Source organism: Carassius carassius, chromosome 30 (assembly GCF_963082965.1).
Source record: "Carassius carassius chromosome 30, fCarCar2.1, whole genome shotgun sequence".
Classification (NCBI taxonomy): domain Eukaryota; kingdom Metazoa; phylum Chordata; class Actinopteri; order Cypriniformes; family Cyprinidae; genus Carassius; species Carassius carassius.
The window spans coordinates 14,388,363-14,407,685 of NC_081784.1; the positions used below are offsets into that span (position 1 = coordinate 14,388,363).

A 19,323-nucleotide genomic window follows, 5' to 3' on the forward strand; every position below is an offset into this window, starting at 1 on the left:
TTTGTTAACCTTCCCCAAAGCGCACTGTATTAATGATTTAACCCATGTTTATGAAGTGGCTTTAAACATGTTGGGGAAAAAAACTTTTTTATTGTACTTCAGTTAAAATGTTGGTCATTAGTAAATATTAACTGGGTGTTTCACTGTAAATTTGGTCTACTGCTGCGGCTACACTTATTGTTGTTTGGGGAATTTCCTGTGGGAGAATTCCAGTCATTTTATTTATTTTTCAAGATTTGTTTTTTGCATTTTTGTCTTTATTCCGATAGTATAGTTGAGGAAAGGACAGGAAGTGGGACGGTAGAAAGAGATGGCGGTGGGTTCAGGAAATGACCATGTGCCGGGATTCGACCTTGCGTCACCCGAAGCACAGTTGCAGAGTGCTCTGATCCAAAATCCAGTCATTTCACCCATGCAGATTTCGATTTGGGTTCAGTTGTTCACGAAAAATTCCAGTGTTGACCAACAGAAAGCTGATTTGGTTTATAAGTCTATTATGTGTGAGCTGTGCATCTTTATATTGCTTCACTTTTGACAATGGAAAATGGACATTTTTTGTCTGCACCTCTAGTGTTCTGTTATTGAAAAACATGAAGCACTAAGCCAATTTCACTTGCAATACAAATGCAAATGAAAACAACTGTCTGGCAGTGTAAATTCACACCGAAGTCAATATCTTGAACAGCAAATGCCGCAGTAACCGTTCGGTGCACTGCTGTTTGGCCAGACTACAGGAAAGTGGACCCTTTTATTCAAGTGTGGAGGGAGGCAGAGGTGATGAGGCAGCTGGGCCTGCCTGGGACACCACACTACCTCACCATTAACAAAACTGTCAAGGGCTGGTGGCTGCCATGACCAAAGCAGCCTCTCTAGCCTGCTTTTGGCAGGGGGGACGAGTGGACATGTGACAGACTGAAAGCTTTGGCACTGCCTCAGACCCTCTTACTGGGGCTTTGTGTGACTGTGGTTTGGGGGATGGTATCAAACCATCAGCACTCGACCCCTTAGACCAAACAACCCCCCCCCCCCACTCCCCACCAACCAGCACCGGCACCACCCATTCCACACTCTCCCCCTGCCCCAGCCCAGCTCCTTCTGTCCAGTGCCAGCTGGGAGGTGTCAGGACTAGGAAATGCAAATGATCTCACTCAATTCCATAAACATCAAGCACTCACATACATGCTTATCTGTTAGTTCTATACTAATATTTATTTTGTATATTCATTTATATATTAGGGAAGAAAAACCTGAAAAATCACTTAAAGATTAGTTGCTTAAAAGCTAATTAGTTCTGAGAGCATTAGTTTAATGCAATGAAATTCAGAAATGTTGGTTTCCAAAAGTGTCCAAATACTTTTGGACCTACTGTAGGTGTGTACAGCACTCTGATCTGCATGCTTTAGAGTCCACTCCCACCTGGTCAAAGCTGGAACCCGATCAGGATCTTGTACTTCAGTGCCCTCAACATGCCTCTCCTACTTGGTAAAAAGCTCAACACGATACCAATGAACGCCTCCACAATCTCCTAAATCATAGACTATTTTACCAGCAGGCAGAAGTTTGCGAGGCTCTGGGGAGAGAGCGTGGAGGTGGTGTAGTTCTACAGGTTGCTTGGAGTCCACTTAAACAGCAGACTGTACTGGATAAACAAGTAACCTGTGCAATACACTAAATGTCAGATCAGGAGGCGAAGGTTTTAACATGTACAACACACTGCTAACGGTATATTTTACTATTTTATTTAGTGCTTTTATAGATAAAAATTTTCTGCTAGTGGCATCTCTATTACTGGGCTCATTAGAGTCAAATTGAAGAAACAATTGTTTATCCTCATGAACATGTATGGAGTTGTAGTAGTAGTGACTTGTTCCACCACAGTATTATGAAAGTGTTAGATAAGATACCCAAGCCAAATGATGTTTGAATGTCTTGATTCCTGCATTGGCATTCTGTACGAAAATACTATAGAATTTCCTGCACTACTATTTAAGAATCTTGAAGAGTCTACAGCGCGACCAGTGTAGTCTGTTTCTCAAATGAATGACTCTTATGAGCTAGTTCTTAGTGAATCAGAAACATACAGCGTGACCAGTGTTGTCAGATTCCCAATGAATGACTCCGAGGCGGTCCTAAATGAACTAAAAACATACTGTGTGACTAGTGTAGTCAGATTATGAGTCTTTGTAATGAATTGAACCCACACAGCTCTGCCAGTTCCCAAATAAATGACTGAATGTTTGGTTCCTTGAATGATGCTTTCTAGTTAATCAAACACATATAGTTTGCAACAAGTTTATGTCAGTCTGACTGTTTAACTAGTAAACCTGTAAGCCACGGAAATATATATTTTTTTAAATATACAGAGATAGTGTTACATATTACTGTTGTCTTTGTCTACACAAATATGCACTGTTGTATGTGTTAAAACATTTGAATTCTCTCCAAAACAATTTTACTGAATTGTGAATTTCTGAGTAACTACCTGCCTCATTTAGTCCAAAAGAAGCATTGATTATTTCAAACTGCTGTCCAACTTTTGTCCCAACTTTTTTCTTGAAAGTCAATCGGTGTTTGCAAACGTAGCCATTCAAAAGCCAGAAGACTGAATGCATCAGTGGATTGCTTGCAAGTCACTGAGCAATATATGTGTCATTTTAGCATCTTGTTAGCATTTTAACATATGATTGGAACGAATATGTGAGTCATGAGTGATGTGATTACACATGACCTTTAGCATTTCAACACAACAGCCGTTCTGAGTGAGATGTATTTGGCAATTGCAGTCACTAAACATGCTCAGTAGGTATGATGATGACTCAGGCTTTACAAGGTGCAGTATTAAAGTAAATCTAATCTGATCTAGAATAACTTAATATTTGCTTCTTACCCTCAAGTATGTTTTATTTTTTCTCTTGTGCAGACTGAAGACGTTGAGGAGATTGCGAAGAAGGCCCAAAGCTTGCCCAAAGAGAACAAGAAAAGGCAGAGGATTGTTGTCCTCACCCAAGGGAAAGAAAGAACTATAATGACCAAAGGTGCGTGGGTCAGTTTTCATCTGTTCAGAATTAGGTTTTCATAATCACTCTTTTAGATCAGGACTGTCTTGTGTTAAATGAAATAACACAACCCCCAGAAACACTTTTAGTTATTTACAGTTGGAATGATGTTGATAGATTTCCTCTGTAAATATAAGTGAATAGCCTCAAACAAGGTCATCTTAAGAATAGAATGCCGTTTTCTCTGGCGGCTTTCCGTGTTGCTCAGTGTGAAATGAATTCGCCTTTGGCAATGACCTCCTATCTCTCAGATGCAGAATTTGAATCCAGAGGGCTGTTGCAGTCACATTGCTATGGTAACTGAGTAGTGGGGGATCTTTCTGCAGAGTGGATAAGTTTAACCGAATAGTGGGAAAAGCATAACAGTTGTAGCTGATCAAACCAGCGGGGTTTGAAGTAGAAAGCGGGGAGGCGGCAGGAATGTAAAGGGGATAGGCTCTGAGCTGTTTGTGCTCTTCTTCTCCTTCTTTTCATTTCTTCTCCCTTTGCACCTGCCAGAATGGCATTTCTCTCTTTACAGTCCACCAGTGCCCAGTCTCGGCTAAATTCCATTTGTTCCATTTGTTCAGGATAATTCGGCTTTTATTGCCTTTTGTATTTTGATTCATTGAATTTCACAGTGTTCTTACAATGAATTCCGCCGAGGTTGGACATTATTTAAATCTCTTGGGGACACAATGAGCAGATGCCCTTGCTACGCTCTGGAGATCCTGGAAAAACAATAAGGTAAACTTGGAACATGACCTTTAGTGTCTGCTTAGACGCAAAAAACCAGGAGGAGGTTTGCCTAGCAGGTGGCATATATAGTCCAGCCTTGGTGCTCATGCAAAAAACTAAAGTTTGAATTCAAACTTTTTGATTCAATTTCAATTTGAAGTTTGAGTCCAATTGTTCCTCCATCTCAGCTAAAAATGCCTAAAAACAAATATCCTGATATAAAGTCACATTTTTTGTTCATTTCCACTTGGGTTCAAAAGGTTTTTTTTAATGGTTTTAAAAGAAGTCTCTTATGCTCACCAGGACTGCATTTATTGATTCAAAGAAATACAATAAAGTAGTAATATTTTGAAAAATTATTAAAATTTAAAATAACTTTTTTCTATGTTAATATATTTTCAAATGTAATTTATTCTTGTGATGGCAAAGCTGATTTTTCAGCAGCCATTACTCCATTCTTTAATGCCACATATTCCTTCAGAAATCATTCTAATATGCTGAGCTCAAAAACATTTATTTCTTATCAGTGCAGCAAATAAGGTTGTTCTCTGATTTTATAGGCCTCACTCTAATGCAACTTGTGGCTTGACAAATTACATCTCGATGACACAGCAGGCCGCTCTGAGTCCCTCACCCCTGTTAGCTTATAGGTCTAATCCTATTCACAAGTCTGCACTACAGAATTGAAGTGTTGTTAAACAGAGCTGTTGCAGAGCTCTGTATTATACAATTTACACAACATGTTACCAGAGTAACGCGGCAAAGCTGGCTGTATTGGTTCCACTGCGCTGCGTTTATCACACAAACGCTAATAGCATTAGTCCCCCTGGGCTGATAAGGCTGCTCAGGCAATTGCTACTCCTGTAAAGCCTCATCAGAGGAAAGCGCTGCAAGACAATCCTTCCCTTTTTCTACAGAACCGCCTCACTCCCACTTGTTCTGAGCTAACTTTCAGCCTAAGCGTCGGCTTTAGAGAAAATACTCTCCTGGAGGCATTTTACACTGCGCTGAGGAAAAAGGCGGGCTTGGCTAACCTCCCGCAGCCCTTTCATAAAGAGCCGCAGGGTCGACGGCAACCCCCGGCGAACCTATACGAAACGAACACTAAGTGAACGAGGATGCCATGTAAGAGGTAGTTGGTCGTAAAAAATGTCAGGCGTCGCACGAACGACGAAAAAGTGGGTTCAAATAGCAGGGGCGACGGAGAAGGAGAGGGACGTTATTGCTCCCCGCTGCCTCCGCCAATAAACATCAATATAAAAGAGAATTGAAGATTTGCTCAACCTCCCAGAGGCTGTGCTCTGATGCCGTCTGATCTCTACTTTTCATTTGCAATTTGCTCTCTGTGTGGGGATGTGATCATTCAGCAGGCTCTGAATGTCACAATGAAGTTGTTTTAATGGTGATTAAGAAGGCTGAGATGATAGGCCCAGGGGGCGATGCTCCAAAGAGATGCAGATTTGTTATTGTGTAGTTCCTTTCTGTGCACGTCGGCTTTCTCTTACGGCATAAACGCAGGCTGTCCTTTCCCCTCCACATTAATTTCCTTAATGAAAGCTGCCAGAAGAGGAGCCCTTAATGAAGCACCTTTGTGACATCGCTGAACAGAGCGCGGCCCTGCTGGCGCACCTATTACAGGCTCATATTAAGAGCGCGGCGCCCACAGTCTTTGATCTAATGATGGCTGAGTGTGCAGGGTCGCCCAGGGGCAACGGCAGGGACGACAGCGTCACGGGGAGGAAGAGAGTCTGTGATGTTTTATTAGTACTTTCCCTCCTCTGTGAAGTCACGTATTAAGCTAACTAACATTTTTCAAAATAGAACGTCCCATGTAATCTCAAACTACTTGATGCGTAGGAATGTAGCCCAGCAGGGCCAGGCTGACAGTTTTGCGCCGAGTCTCTGCTGTTCACACTGAGTCATAACTCATAAGTGTTTACTTTACTCTAACTTCCTGGAACCGAGGTTCTAGAGAGATAACCTTTGTTGTGTTCCTTTTAATATCACATGAAGTGAAACTAACACCTCAACAGGAGGGGCGTCTTTGCATTTCTGCAAAGAGTGAGGGTGCTGCAGTTTTGTTTATTTCCAGTTGACTCGTAAACTCCACTGTTCAGTGAGATCTGGACGTGACCATAGTCCTTATCTTATCTAGACTGGAATACACTGGGCTTGGATGTGGTTGACCCAGCTCAAGCATATGATGTGATTTAAAGGGATAGTCCACCCAAAAATAAAAATTGTCTGTTTTCTCATGTCATTCTAAAACGGCATGACTGACTTGTGTGACTGACTTCTCCAAAGTTTACCTGATGTTTTACAGGCGCTTTTAAATCAAGACTACATTAAAGTTTGCATAAAATGAAAACTCACCTTATTTTCTAAATGCATGTTATAGATAGTGAACAGTTCATCTGTGCGTATGTTTGATTTCTTAAAACAAACAAACAAACAAAAAAAAAACATAATTTTCATCAAAATGTCATAACTCCATCTTCCGGTGAAACATCAGACTTCTCCCTGGGGACATATGCGGGGCTTTTCTAATGATTTACCAGTTTATAGAACCAAGTTCTGCCCTACTTTTTTTTTTTTCTCAATAATCTGTTTCTGTCAGTACGTCTGTTTCATTGTGAGAAATAAATTGCCTTTACTTCGGTTGCGAATAATTCTAAAGTCGATGTAATCGGTTTTGTTTTTGTCGTCCTACTAAAGAGGAAAATTTTCATTGCTGCTCCTGGAGAGGTGCTGCTCGTCTCGAAACTTATTCAGGAGGAATGTGTCTAATGTGCTGTCAGATTTACCTGCACCTAATGAACTCCCCAGAGGAGCCTTTTAGTTTCAGTCTGTTTTCCTCCATCTCCGTGAGCCCTTAGCAAAGGTCATTATGCACTCATGAGAACACACTCTTCCTGTGTGTGTGTGTGTGTGTGTGTGTGTGTGTGTGTGTGTGTGTGTGTGTGTGTGTTCACGCTCTCCCTCACATTTTTCCTGTGTTATGTTAGGGCTATTATTCTGTAATGTTTGCCCGTCCTTGTTTGTCTCATTAATGCAATGCACCTTCAACACAGCTAAGCTAAAACAGAAACACTGTGAACAGTCAGTTAGTGGCTGCTTGTTTTGATAGGCTTAAAAGGCAAAAGAAAAGAGCTTAGAGTTATAAGATGCAGCATTGATTGATTACGTAAACGGCCTCTGTGATGCCTTTACTGACATAAAGTGGACTGAACATTCCTGTTTAGGCACCATAGGATGTTATTAGCCTACTTTTTATATATATATATATATATATATATATATATATATATATATATATATATATATATATATATATATATATATATATATACATATAAAAGTAGGCTAACTATGAGAATAATTCTGTCACAATTTCATATATCAGTTGTGACTTTATATCCAGAGTTGGGTATAACGCATTACAAAGTAACTGTATTCTAATTAATTTTCGTGACAACGCAGTAATGTAACTCATTACATTTAAAATAAATGTAATTTGATTACAGTTACTGATGTCAATAAAATTAAATTACTTGCGTTACAAATGTATTGGTAAGAAAAAATATTAAAGTAAATAAAATGCATTTCTAATCATGTTTTGGGGCGGCTGCGTCAGTTATTGAGCATGCGCTTTAATGAATTACTGGAGAACTCGTGCTGTTAAAATGGACGGAGACGACAAGTGTGGTGGTTGTTTCTTCAAGTGGAAATATAAACATTATTTTGAGTTTTGTGATCGTAAAAACAAAAATATAACTGTTAAATGCAAACTGTGCGCAATTTCTAAAGAACTTTCTACCGCTATTAACTCGACCAGCAATTTGTTGAAGCACTTGAACAGAGTGCATTCTACGACAAAACTCGTCGCCAAGGAGGATAACGTTACCCACGCCCGAGACGAGAGCGGTGCAACCTCGTCTAAACAAGCTAGATTGGATTTTTGTTCAAGATCGGGAGGGAAGGTAACTTCTGGACAGGTGAAGAGAGCTGTAGCAGCGTATGTGGTGGAGGAAATGCTGCCCTTGTCGACTGCGGAATCGCAGTCATTTAGAGACTTGCTTACGATGATACCCGTGACGGACAGCTCTGCAAGGGGCAGGATCGAAAGACATTTGCAAGGTATCTAGATAAATGCTATGCGGATACAGATTTGCAAATATGTCACAAGTAACAGTTTCAAGAAAGAAACTTGATGCATGCATAATTGCATATTAGTACCCTGTAGTGTAGAATAAACTTTCACTTTGTAGTTGAAAAACAACTACATTTCAGCATTCAAATATGCAATGTTTTTTAATTTGTTTTATTTTATAAATACTGTTTTCAAGTGTTATCGATTTAAAGTATTTTTTCCTGTCTTTAATGCACACAAACACAGTTAGTACAAGCTAGCACACACATACAGTGCATGTTGCACGCAGCAAGGAATGTTGTAGTTGAGACATACTGTAGACACATTTAAAAAGACTACAGTTTTCATTGTTAGGCAAGTTTATGTTAAGAATGTTAAGTTATAGAAATGCATTGGATCTTTAAGTCAAGTTGCTGTTTTCATATTTCTGTATTATTTTTCAGTCAATATTAAATTACGGAAAGAACTGAGTTTCAATTTGTTTGTAGTGTTTTCTTTTAGGTTTAATATGTTTTCAAAGTAACTTGAAAGTAAAGTAATTAGTAATCTGATTACTTTTTACATGCAGTAATCAGTAATGTAATCAAATTACAATTTTAGAGCAGTAATTAGTCATTTGTAGTGGATTACTTTTTTTGAGTAACTTACCCAACACTGTTTATATCTCACTACTGTTTCGTAACTGAAGCTATTTCTTGACATTTTTCTTGCCATATTTTGCTATGAGTTGAAAAACTGATTTATCATTTTATTATCTCTCTTTCTCATAACTGCAGCTTTGTATTATTTTATCTCTCAATTGCAGAGATGTATAGTAACGAAGTAGAACTACTTCACTACTGTACTTAAGTACTAAAAGGCGGTATCTGTACTTTACTAGAGTATTATTTTTTTCTCCTACTTCCACTTTTACTTCAGTACATATTTTCGATGAGTTTAATACTTTTACTCCGATATTTTTTTTATGTGCTGCATCGTTACTCGTTACAATTATAAAAATGTTACGAATCATTCCATTACAAACAGAACTGTAGATGGCAGGTTTGATGAAGCTGGCACATCATTGAGCGAATCAAGTGATTAAGAAGACTGCGCGTGCTGTTGGAAACTGCTGTGAAGAGAGAGATGAACACCGAGCCGAGTCAGATAATGACTCGTTCACGAGTCAAGAACCGGTTGCATCGGTTTTCGAATCACCAGTAGTTGTTTCTGACAGTTCGATTCAATAAACCAGTTGAAGAAAACAGTTCATCGGTTCTTTTGCGCTCGACGTAATGGCGTCATTGGCGTTGACTGCAAGCCTTCGGTTTACCCGCGCTCATAACATTAGCACAGAATCAGTTCAGAATCAATCACCAAAAGAATCAGTTCAGTTCAGACGCTCTGTGTGTCGGTTTGCTTTCAAGCTGAATCACACATGCGCAGTATCATCAGCTCCTCGGTTCTCGAATCAGACACGTCTGACAGAAACGGTTCTTGAACACTGATCTATAATATAAGTTATATAGATCAGTGTTCTTGACTCGTGAACGAGTCAGTCTGTTGTTCGTTATCTGGCTCGGCTCGGTGTTCATCTTCAGTTCTCTCTTCACATCAGTTCAGTCAGTGTACTGTTTGAGTAAATGAATTACCTCGGGATATTGGTTTGTTTTAACTCAGCGTCAGCGACATTAAACAAGTTAACAGCTTAAGTCATTTGTGGATTAATGCGTATTGGAGACGCGAACCGTTTAAAACGATTCAGTTCGATTTGGTGAACTGTTTCAAAAAGATCCGGTTACATCGAATGATTCGTTCGCTAACCGGATATCACAAACTGCTTTGTTTTGAACTGCAAAATTTTTTTGCAAAAAAAACTGACCCTCTGATGTCACATGGACAACTTTGATGATGTTTTTCTTACCTTTCTGGACATGGACAGTATACCGTACACACAGTTTCAATGGAGGGACTGAGAGCTCTCGGACTAAATCTAAAATATCTTAAACTGTGTTCCAAAGATAAACAGGTTTTACGGGTTTGAAACAACATGAGGGTAAGTTATTAATGACATAATTTTGCAAATTGGGCGAACTAACCCTTTAATCTGTTTTTTGTTTACAAAAAGTTAGTCAAAGGAATTGTGATTGTCCTTTAGGTTAATCATTTGAAATTGTAAAAACAATATGTTCAAACTTTTGACTACTTTCTTTAATAACTACATAACACAATACTTGTACTTTTACTTTCAGTACTTGAGTAGTAAATTTTCAAATAGACTACTTGCAATACTTAAGTGCAAAAAATGTTGAATACTTTAGTACTTCTACTTAAGTGTGGTGCTTAAAGAGCACTTCAACTTCTACTCAAGTCATTTTTTTGATAGAGCACTTGTACTTTTACTCAAGTCTGGGTCTCTAGTACTTTATACATCTCTGCTCAATTGCAAATGTCTCGCAGTTTTAACTTAATTTCTTAATTACAAATTTGCCTGCTACATACTATTTATCATTAAAATGACTATACAACTCCCAGTTACTTTAATTTTCATAATTGTAACTTTAGATCTCAAAATTGACTTTATATTTTAATGTGACTTATTATTTTAAACTCACAATTACCTTTATTTTTACTCTTAATTGCAATTTCATCTTAATTGTGACTATCTCACAACTGCACACTTATTTTATTTTAATTGACATCTTAAAATTGACAGCTCAAAATGTGAAGTCTCTATTTATTGATTTTTTTATACTATGAAGTTTATATTGTATCTCAGTTTTGATTAAATTTTGAAATATTTTTCATAATTGTGACTGCATTTCATATGTACAACTTTATATCTCACAATTGTGACTTTTTATATCATTTTCTTTTTATTTTAAACTCCATTACCTTTATTTTTACTCTGAGGTGGAAACAAACTACCATAGATTTGTGTTCATTTTTGAACATAGATTTTGAATTCACCTCGTGAATTTTGACCATATGCATCGCATTCGTTCAGTATCTCACTCGTGATGGGAAGGGCAATGGATGAACCTCATGTTCGCCAAATCGATTGTGACATCATCACCGCTCGTCCTCAGCTAATTAGCATGGCTCAGAGGCGAGGGGATCTGATCAATGTCTCGCTTTGAAAAGGGCAAAACTGCCTTTTAAAGCTCTCTTCGTCCCAGACTCCTGATTATGTGTGCTGGTTATCTCCTGCCACTCTCGACATGGTGGGTGCCCTTTATTAGCGGTTAAATGTGTTTGTCACGCTCATGTTTCTCTGACCAGCTCTAGCGTGGAGATGGTGGATCAGAGAAAAGATGGTAAGTGAGGGCAGTTTCCAAGAGGAGGGCCATCCTTGTTTACTCCTTGGAGCGTTTATTTGTCTCTGGAGCCAACGAGAAGTGGATTTGAGAGGAATAATCTCTCACCGTTCCGCAGCTGTCTGAAGGCCTTGAATTGCTCCTGTTCATTGGTTTTGTGTCATGTCTCATTGTGTAGTGAATAGCTTGCCATTCAGTAGCTCCAGTATCTATTTGAGATGAGAAACATTTCTGTTGCTGTCTGAAAAGCTGAATAATACTCCACCAATGATTCACATTTTGAAAGTCACAGTGATATATTTGAAATGTCAATGCCTAAGATACAGTAAAAGAGTAATTATTGTATGACCCGAGGCATTCATGGTTTTGGCTTGTCAAATTACGAGCATAATCATATTACGCCGCACATAACTAGTGATAACAAGAGAATTTATTACACATAATTGGTGTCACTCCACAGTGCTGTAAATATTATGGTGTTTTTTTTCTGACGCTCAGGCTCTATAAATAGTCAAGAATGCATGTTTTGTCTTTGCCGGCCTGTTTTATTTTGAGCCGGTCCAATACATGTTTACAGTGCTGCTTGATCCTGTAGTGCCTTTGCGAGCAGAGCTGTGGTTTCCTCTTCCTCCTGAGAGGCTTGTGCCAAAGGGATACAAAACCCTGAAAGCAACATCTCACTTCTGATCTGTGCACACAAGTGTCAAACAGCACCAAACAGAAACAGCTGTACAAGAGCTATTAATATAACCTCACAGCTCGGGAGGTGTAACTTTGTTGCCCCTTTTTTTCCACTCCCCGGATAGTCATTCACAGGAAAGTATTTTCACTTTCTGCATGAACATGTAAAGTGAAGAATGGCAAAACCACAAAAGCGATGGAACTCCCTGTGAATTGCCCAGAGACTGAGTTTACTGGGACGACCGCAAGCCAGTAACAACAAAGACAGGTTTTGGCAGCAAAGTTTTAATTGCCATGCCTATTAAAGAGCCCTGCAAATGGCCTCTTTTTCGTTATACATTAACATGAAATTGGTCCTGGAACGCAGTCAGACTAACCAAAGCAGCATGTTGAGAGCCAAGTTCAATAATATGTTTTGAATAAAGATGTGATGTGTTCTCTCCAGTATGATGAAATGGAAGGAGATGTCCATCAAGGATGGTTTTGGGGGGAATGAGAGCAGAGTGTAGCGATTTCAGAATTTAATTTCTCCAGTTTTTATTTGCCCAAGTTTGCTCTTGCATGCTTACATAAATGGTCCTCTTTCACATTGGACCAGAACCTCTTGTAAAACCTTAATTCAGAAATGATTCAATTTTACTCTTTAAATTATTTAATTTACCTTGTTCAGCAGACTTGTCATTTCCTTCATACTGTTTTGCCTTATATTTGACACTCAATTGAGTTAGTATTCTGGTTATTAGCTGCTCATTAATATATATATATATATATGGGGATTTAATGATCGATTCTGATTAATTGTTCCTTGCATTCATTCTTCCCCAAGTATGATTCACAAACAAATGACTGAGCTGGTTCTTTTTAGTGACTAAAAACACACATTGATTCCCATTTGAATGAACTGGTTCGTAGTGAATCAAAAGCATACAACGCAACCAGTGTAGTATGATTCCCAAATGAATGACTCTTTTGAGTCAGTTGTTTGTAATGAATGAGACCCAAACAGATTGAGCAGTACAGTTCAACCACCAATTCCCAAATTAATGATGCAAATCTTTTTTGTGAATCAAACACATGCAGCTAATGCTGTACTCAAGGCTCATGATCCACTTGTGATTTTTATGATGCAAATTGAGTTGTGTCAGTAGTATTTTACCAAAATTAATGAATGAAATTACCACTTTTTTGTGCTTAATTTATAGTTAAGAACCATTACTGGATTGCATTTAAGCAACCTCTAAAAAGACAGTGAAAAATCATTAAAGTCTTTAACACCTTTTGCGAAAAATATTTTAAAAGTATTATGTGGAATTGCATTTTCTTTTTCCAAATATTTTTATCAGAAAACAACTATAGAAACATTAATCTTATGAGTTGAGGAATACTGGAAGACAATACTCAATTATTAGATGATTCTGTTCTCTGCATGTTGGTTAACGATGACAGAAATGAAAACATCCTATTGGACCAATTAGTAGTGTGAATCTTTCTTTTTTCTAAGCATCTGCTTCTTGCCTCCATTCCTTGAAACTCTTGTCATTGTCCCCATTGAGAGCTGAGAGAGGCTCCTGGACACCATTTTGGCATCCAAACATCCAAGTGGTTGGACGCCTCGTCCTCCAGCGCAGCCCCTCTCATTTCACACGTCTTCCCCCATTATCATATCAATTGATGCAGCTTGTAGTAGACAAAGTGAGGTTATGGGAACCACCTAGAGCAACATGCACCATTAAACATCAATGCAATGCGTCTGGCACATATGCAAGTTCAGCCTTGTTTACCAAGATGGAAGACTGGCAGTGTATGTTTCTCAAGCTCTAGAGCTCAGGGCCCTCCCTCTGAACCCTAAATCAAGTTTAAATCCGTTTTACACACCAAGGTTTTATTGTATTGACATTTGTTCCATGTGGCAATTTACATGGATTTAATAGGCAGCGTGTGCTTGTGTTTTAAGATATTTTTTATTTCAGCATATTTTTTTTATTGTGGACTCTGACCCTTGGATATGACCTAATGTTGTACCATGTACTTCTAAGAACCACCTCATAATTTTTTTCCAGATGACTCACCATGGCTGGAATGTTTGGACATTTCCCAGCATGCCTCTGGTGCGTGACCTGTCATCAAAGGGCAGAGGGGTTAGCCTGTGCTAGTACCTACATTCTCACCGTGTTGAAGTGCATTTCCTCTGCTAACTCCCTCATATATCTGAAGAGAAGAGTGTCGTTGCTTTATACGAGCCTTAATCGTCAGTTTGATGTCCATTATTGTCTAAAGCCTCTTCAGTTCAGTCATGGGTATCAAAGGGAGGAACAGTTAATGGCTATTTTTTTCTCTCACTCTCAGGCTGCGCTGTTTCTGAGTCATAAAAGGAAGTGGAATCAGGTCAGCCTGTGTACAGGAAGGAAGGAACCACATAGTTTCATTTTGAACATATTCATTTGCGTCTGGTCATTTTTTTTTTTCTTCCCTTCAGTCATTTGTCTGCAGATTTAGGCTCCACATGAACGAATACACTTGCATTCTTTCGTAGTTTGTCATGTGGGAGAAAGCATGATATGATGGCAATGGAAATATTGTAATCTTTAATTGTGAAATAATAGATAGATCATGAGTTTCTGTTAACTTAATTCACACGGAAGATCCTCTAGTTAATCATTTCAAGAGGAAGGCGGGTGAGCATGCTTCACCGCCCGCATTAATTAAGCAAAGTCATTTTGCTGCTAATTAGCTGATTCTAAAAGGATCTGCTTTTTGTGTAATGAATTATCAAAGATACAATCGCCAGCCTCGGTTAGGGAAAAACCGCTCTCACATAGCAGATATGTCTTGAGTGCTCTTTGTTGCATCAGTTCAACGCCTTTGCTCACATTCTGTGTTGTTTACGGTCTGTGTCTGAAGGTTTCCTCTGAAGTTCTTCACACAAAGTGATGGTCTTTGACACCTGCCGACTACATTTAGCAGGTGTATACTTTAAAGCCCTCTGTTGTTGCAGATTACGGGCTGTTTTGATGAAAGTATCATTGCAAGGGCTAGCTAAGACTGGTTCGCAGCCTTCAAGTGGAGTATTGTAATTTTGAGTTACTCTCACATATATGACCACAGGAAGTCATATTTGCTTCTGGGATGAATACTCTGATACCACAGTAACAAAGGAAAGGGATATGTTGACATCAAAGATGGCAGAAGGCAACTCTGCAGTTGATATCGATGAATGATTTTGTTGACAGATCTTGTAAGGACAAATCCTTTCTTCTGTGTTGTCGTTTATTAGAGTGTAAACGATTATCGGAAAAGAAAATATGTGAGGTGGTTCTGTCCATCAGTCGTTGATTGGATCTTGAAATGTGTTTTTAAAACTATATGCGAGCTTGCAGTTGATCGTGGAGAGCCAGGGTTTAAGCCGACTAAATGATAGAAGAAATCCAGAAAATGCACCAGAGAGAGAAGCCTGTTTTTTCAAAACAAATTTTATAAAACTAAAACATGCATTAATGAATCATTCACAGTGAATTTTCTTTTCATGCCTAATTTAAGGCACTCGTCACTGTTTGCATTATTCAAAGGGACGATCATTTTAAATAAAAAATCATAAAAAAAAATGCACAAGTATCAATGAATGTTAATATACTTTATTTTTGTAATTATAATAAAAAATGTGCAATTTTTACATATTGTTATTAATTTATTTAATATTGATTCATTAACATTATTGTATGTAATAACTATTATTATAAATGTTTTAGCCTCTTTAGAACACAAGCCTGATAACCTAATAGGTTAATGTACCCAATAATTAATACATAAATCTTGTGTAAAAGTAATGCAGTATACTGGAGTATTCAGTTATGCTTGTCTAATGGGTTTAGCAGAAGTTACAGCAATTGTCATCTTTTGTTTTTGTTTTGACTACCTCCCACTTTTTTCCTAGACTTGAATGTGTAATGCGTTGTAATATCGACTGCCTAACTGTGGAGTAGAGACTTTCCACGTGCTCTTGAAGGCAGCAGTAGCTCAGTTTCTAATGGGAAATCACAGCACTGGAGTGGGTTGCCAGACTTGCCGCATGTGGAATTTTCTGAAGGTCCTCAAGAATCTAATATTGGGTTCTCTGAAGTGATCTTCTTAATGCAAAGCAATGTTATATCAGCCTCATTCAACCCTAATGGAGGCTAATGCCATGAATAAAACACAAGCGTACAGCAAAAGGGGTTCGAAAGGGAAACGCAGGACAGTTCTTGCATTATTTTACCCTGAAAGGGACAGATCATGAAGGCTGAAAATAGACTGGGCTGAAGGCTGAAGATGCTGTCTTTCAAATGCTATTTTAGTGAGCAGATCCATTTTTGTGCAAGAATTGTCATGCTGAAGAACCGGCAAATGATATAATTGCCTCTCCTTAAGTTGAGGGCTCTTATAACTCAAGTGAAACTGGCACATCCTTCTCTTCCTTCCATGTCTTCACAACTTCTCCATCTATTCATGGTACTAAGTTTATTCCAGCCTCTGTTACAGTATGTCATAGATGATTAGGATCATGCTAACCAGATTTGTTTGGGAGGAAGGAATAAGCAGTGAACAAGGTGTTCCAGCTGACAAAAAGATGACTGGCTTTTATTTTTGTAGCTTTAAATCTACGCTTGACATTGAAAAAGTTCAACTTCTGTGGGGAAAATAAACAGTGATTTTTTGGACAGCAGAAAGTCTTGCACGTCTGCCAAACAGCCGTTCTGTGAACAAGACTCATTTTTCAGCTCAACGAAGGTTTAACAAGCTCACACTTCCTGTGAACCGTCTTTTCCACAGGTGATGAGGTGGAGACATTCCCTGTCTTGGAGATCGACCAGAGCAAGATAGTGGACACCACCGGTGCTGGAGACGCCTTTGTTGGAGGTACTGTGCTACCAAGCCATAAAAATGTACTTTCAAAGTTCATATTTAATACTTCAATACCTTAAGCAATAGTTTACCCAAAAATAAAAATTCTGTCATTTTCTAGCCATCCTCATATTGTTGCAAACCTATATGACTTTTCTTTTTCCTGCGAAACCGATGATGATGATTTCAATGGTTTTTGTCAATGCAATGAAAGTCAGTGGTGTTCAGAACAGCATTTGGACCCTATTGACTAAAAAGCATGGAGACATTTTTCAAAATACCATCTTTTGAGTTCTACAGAAGAGACTAATTCTATAGTAATATTTATTATTATTATTGTTGTTGTTATGATTAGTTCAAAGTCAAAATCAGTGGGTGGGGCTAAACTGGCAGTGATGTAGAAGCAGGCATTGATCATCTTCTGCGGAGGCGGGGTTTAAACACTATTATGTCATAAAGTGACACATTCCACAACCTGTTGTTTTGGCAGATCGGCTTCAATATACGCTGTTTTCAGACTAACAAGAAAGTTTTGAGTTCTGAAAGGATGTTTTTATGGTAAATGACCTTTTAAATGTCAAAAGATCAAGGGAATTTTGATTTCTCAGTTCTTGATCCCTTTAATAATGATAATAATAAAATACATATTATGATGAAATATTCATGCAAACATTATTATAAATGTTTTTTCCTCTCTCAGTGACAAGGTGTGATAACATAATAGATAAATGAATCCAATAATTACTTCATAAATGACAGAAGAAAGAATCACAGTCAGCACACGAATGAATTGAAATACTGAAATGGGTATTCTAGACTCATCCCAGACGAAAGTATGTTCAATGGGAAATCACTATTGACAGGACAATTTAATCCAAGATTAGGTTTGATCTGTAACCTCTGGGAAACTAGACTGTGAAGCGAGAGTTCTGACACACAATGCTTATTTATTTCCTTCGCAGCTGCTGTGGAATGACAATTTGTAGATTAAATGTAGTTATGCTTCATTCATTTGGCTTAGTTTAATCACATGAAGCCGCCAATGTTCTATTGTACTATTTAACCTCAGATAACACAGTTAAGGGGAAATAGATCACTTTCATGATGGATTAGTGGAGTTTCCAGACTCCCCACAGCCGTTATCTTTAATCTGCGAGTATAGCTAATAACCGTGCGTTCAGATAGCCGCTGCGTGTCTACTCCAATCTGAACTGTGAAGCCATCCATCAACACTGTTTGGCTCCCCATGAAAAACAGAAATATCGATGTTGATCAAGCCGTTCGCACGGGTCTTTCGGGTCGGGATAATTTATCTTCATACCACGCCTCTTCCACGGCCCTCTGCTTTTCAAAGGCCATGAGCCTGCTTTGCTGACACGTCTTCCTGTAGCTCTTCCAGGACAACCTTGCGACTAATAGAGCTGTGAGCGTGTTTGCTCAAACGTCGTATTGATTTTTTTTTACTCCTTTATCCGTTCCAACAAGAGGTTGGAGGCCAGCGCTTTGCCGTGTTGGAAAATGAATTTGCCAGCTGTTTTTCAATGCGCTCCGGCGCTGCTGCAGAGAGCAGAGATCTATGTGGGAGGGTTCAGAGCCTGGGGGCAGCTGGAGGATTTCTGTATCGTGCATCACTAAAGAGGGCCTTTTGCTTCACCTTTCCCCCTTTAGCCTGATTTCCTTAATTTTTATAAAAGAAAGTAAATGCAACAAAATCAATACCCGACTAGGTTTTCTGAGCTAACATTTGCCTACATATGTTTATGTGTGTTTATGCACTTGGATGTTTGTGCATGTGTGCGTTCATATGTTTGCGCACGCTTTTTGATTAGGATCTGTCTGTCCACTCTCTTGCACACTGCGGATCTGATTTAGGTCTGTTTGCATGTGTGTGCAGGTTTCCTGTCTCAACTGGTACAGGATAAGACCTTTGAGCAGTGCATCCGCGCTGGACACTACGCTGCTAACATCATTATTCGCCATGCAGGCTGCACATTCCCAGAAAAGCCAGACTTCCACTGATGGGCTGCTGAGAGACCGGAAGATACCGCCGTCCGAGTGTTTTATAGGACTAATGCCTTTTTTAATTAACTTTTTTATCTTCTGTTCCTCTTTCCTCTCTTGTTCACTGCCTGCCTTCTGCTGTGCCTGTGTTGTCATGCGATCACAGAGACATATGTCACATTAAAAACCATTTACAAGAGAGGCAAAAGAGGAATTTCTCTTAGATATATTGATTTGTTTTTACTAAAGCCATTTTAGTATCACTGTTAAGAGTGATGAACATAGCCAGCATCTTTCCAGATGTGGAGTTTGCTAACAAAATTATTGTAGTTGTAATTAGATGTAAAAAAAAAAAAACTGAATTGATATTGCAAACCTACAGAAGCCAGTTGAATCATTTGAACTTTTTTTTTTAAATCAAAGGCTTGTTTTATCTCAGAAATGTTGTTGGCCAGTCTTTCTGTTGTAAGCCAAATGTGTGTGGGAAACACTTGAATGTGTCACAAACTGCAAAAGTAAACAAATAAAAGGCTGTATTACTGCT

General features: G+C 38.7%; 1 protein-coding gene across 4 annotated transcripts in view; it reads left to right on the forward strand.

Moving 5' to 3' along the window:
- Nucleotides 1–19,323, forward strand: part of LOC132110695 (adenosine kinase-like) — a 160,210-nt gene extending 140,887 nt beyond the window's left edge. For 3 of the 4 annotated variants that reach the window (XM_059517525.1, XM_059517521.1, XM_059517524.1), the window contains 4 exons: nt 2,921–3,035; nt 16,707–16,793; nt 18,673–18,920; nt 18,953–19,323. In XM_059517525.1, the coding sequence (XP_059373508.1) occupies nt 2,921–3,035; nt 16,707–16,793; nt 18,673–18,797 (327 nt within the window). In that variant the 3' untranslated portion in view covers nt 18,798–18,920; nt 18,953–19,323. Of the gene's footprint in view, nt 1–2,920; nt 3,036–16,706; nt 16,794–18,672; nt 18,921–18,949 lie in introns of all 4 variants that reach the window. The other variant, XM_059517523.1, reaches the window with a different exon arrangement.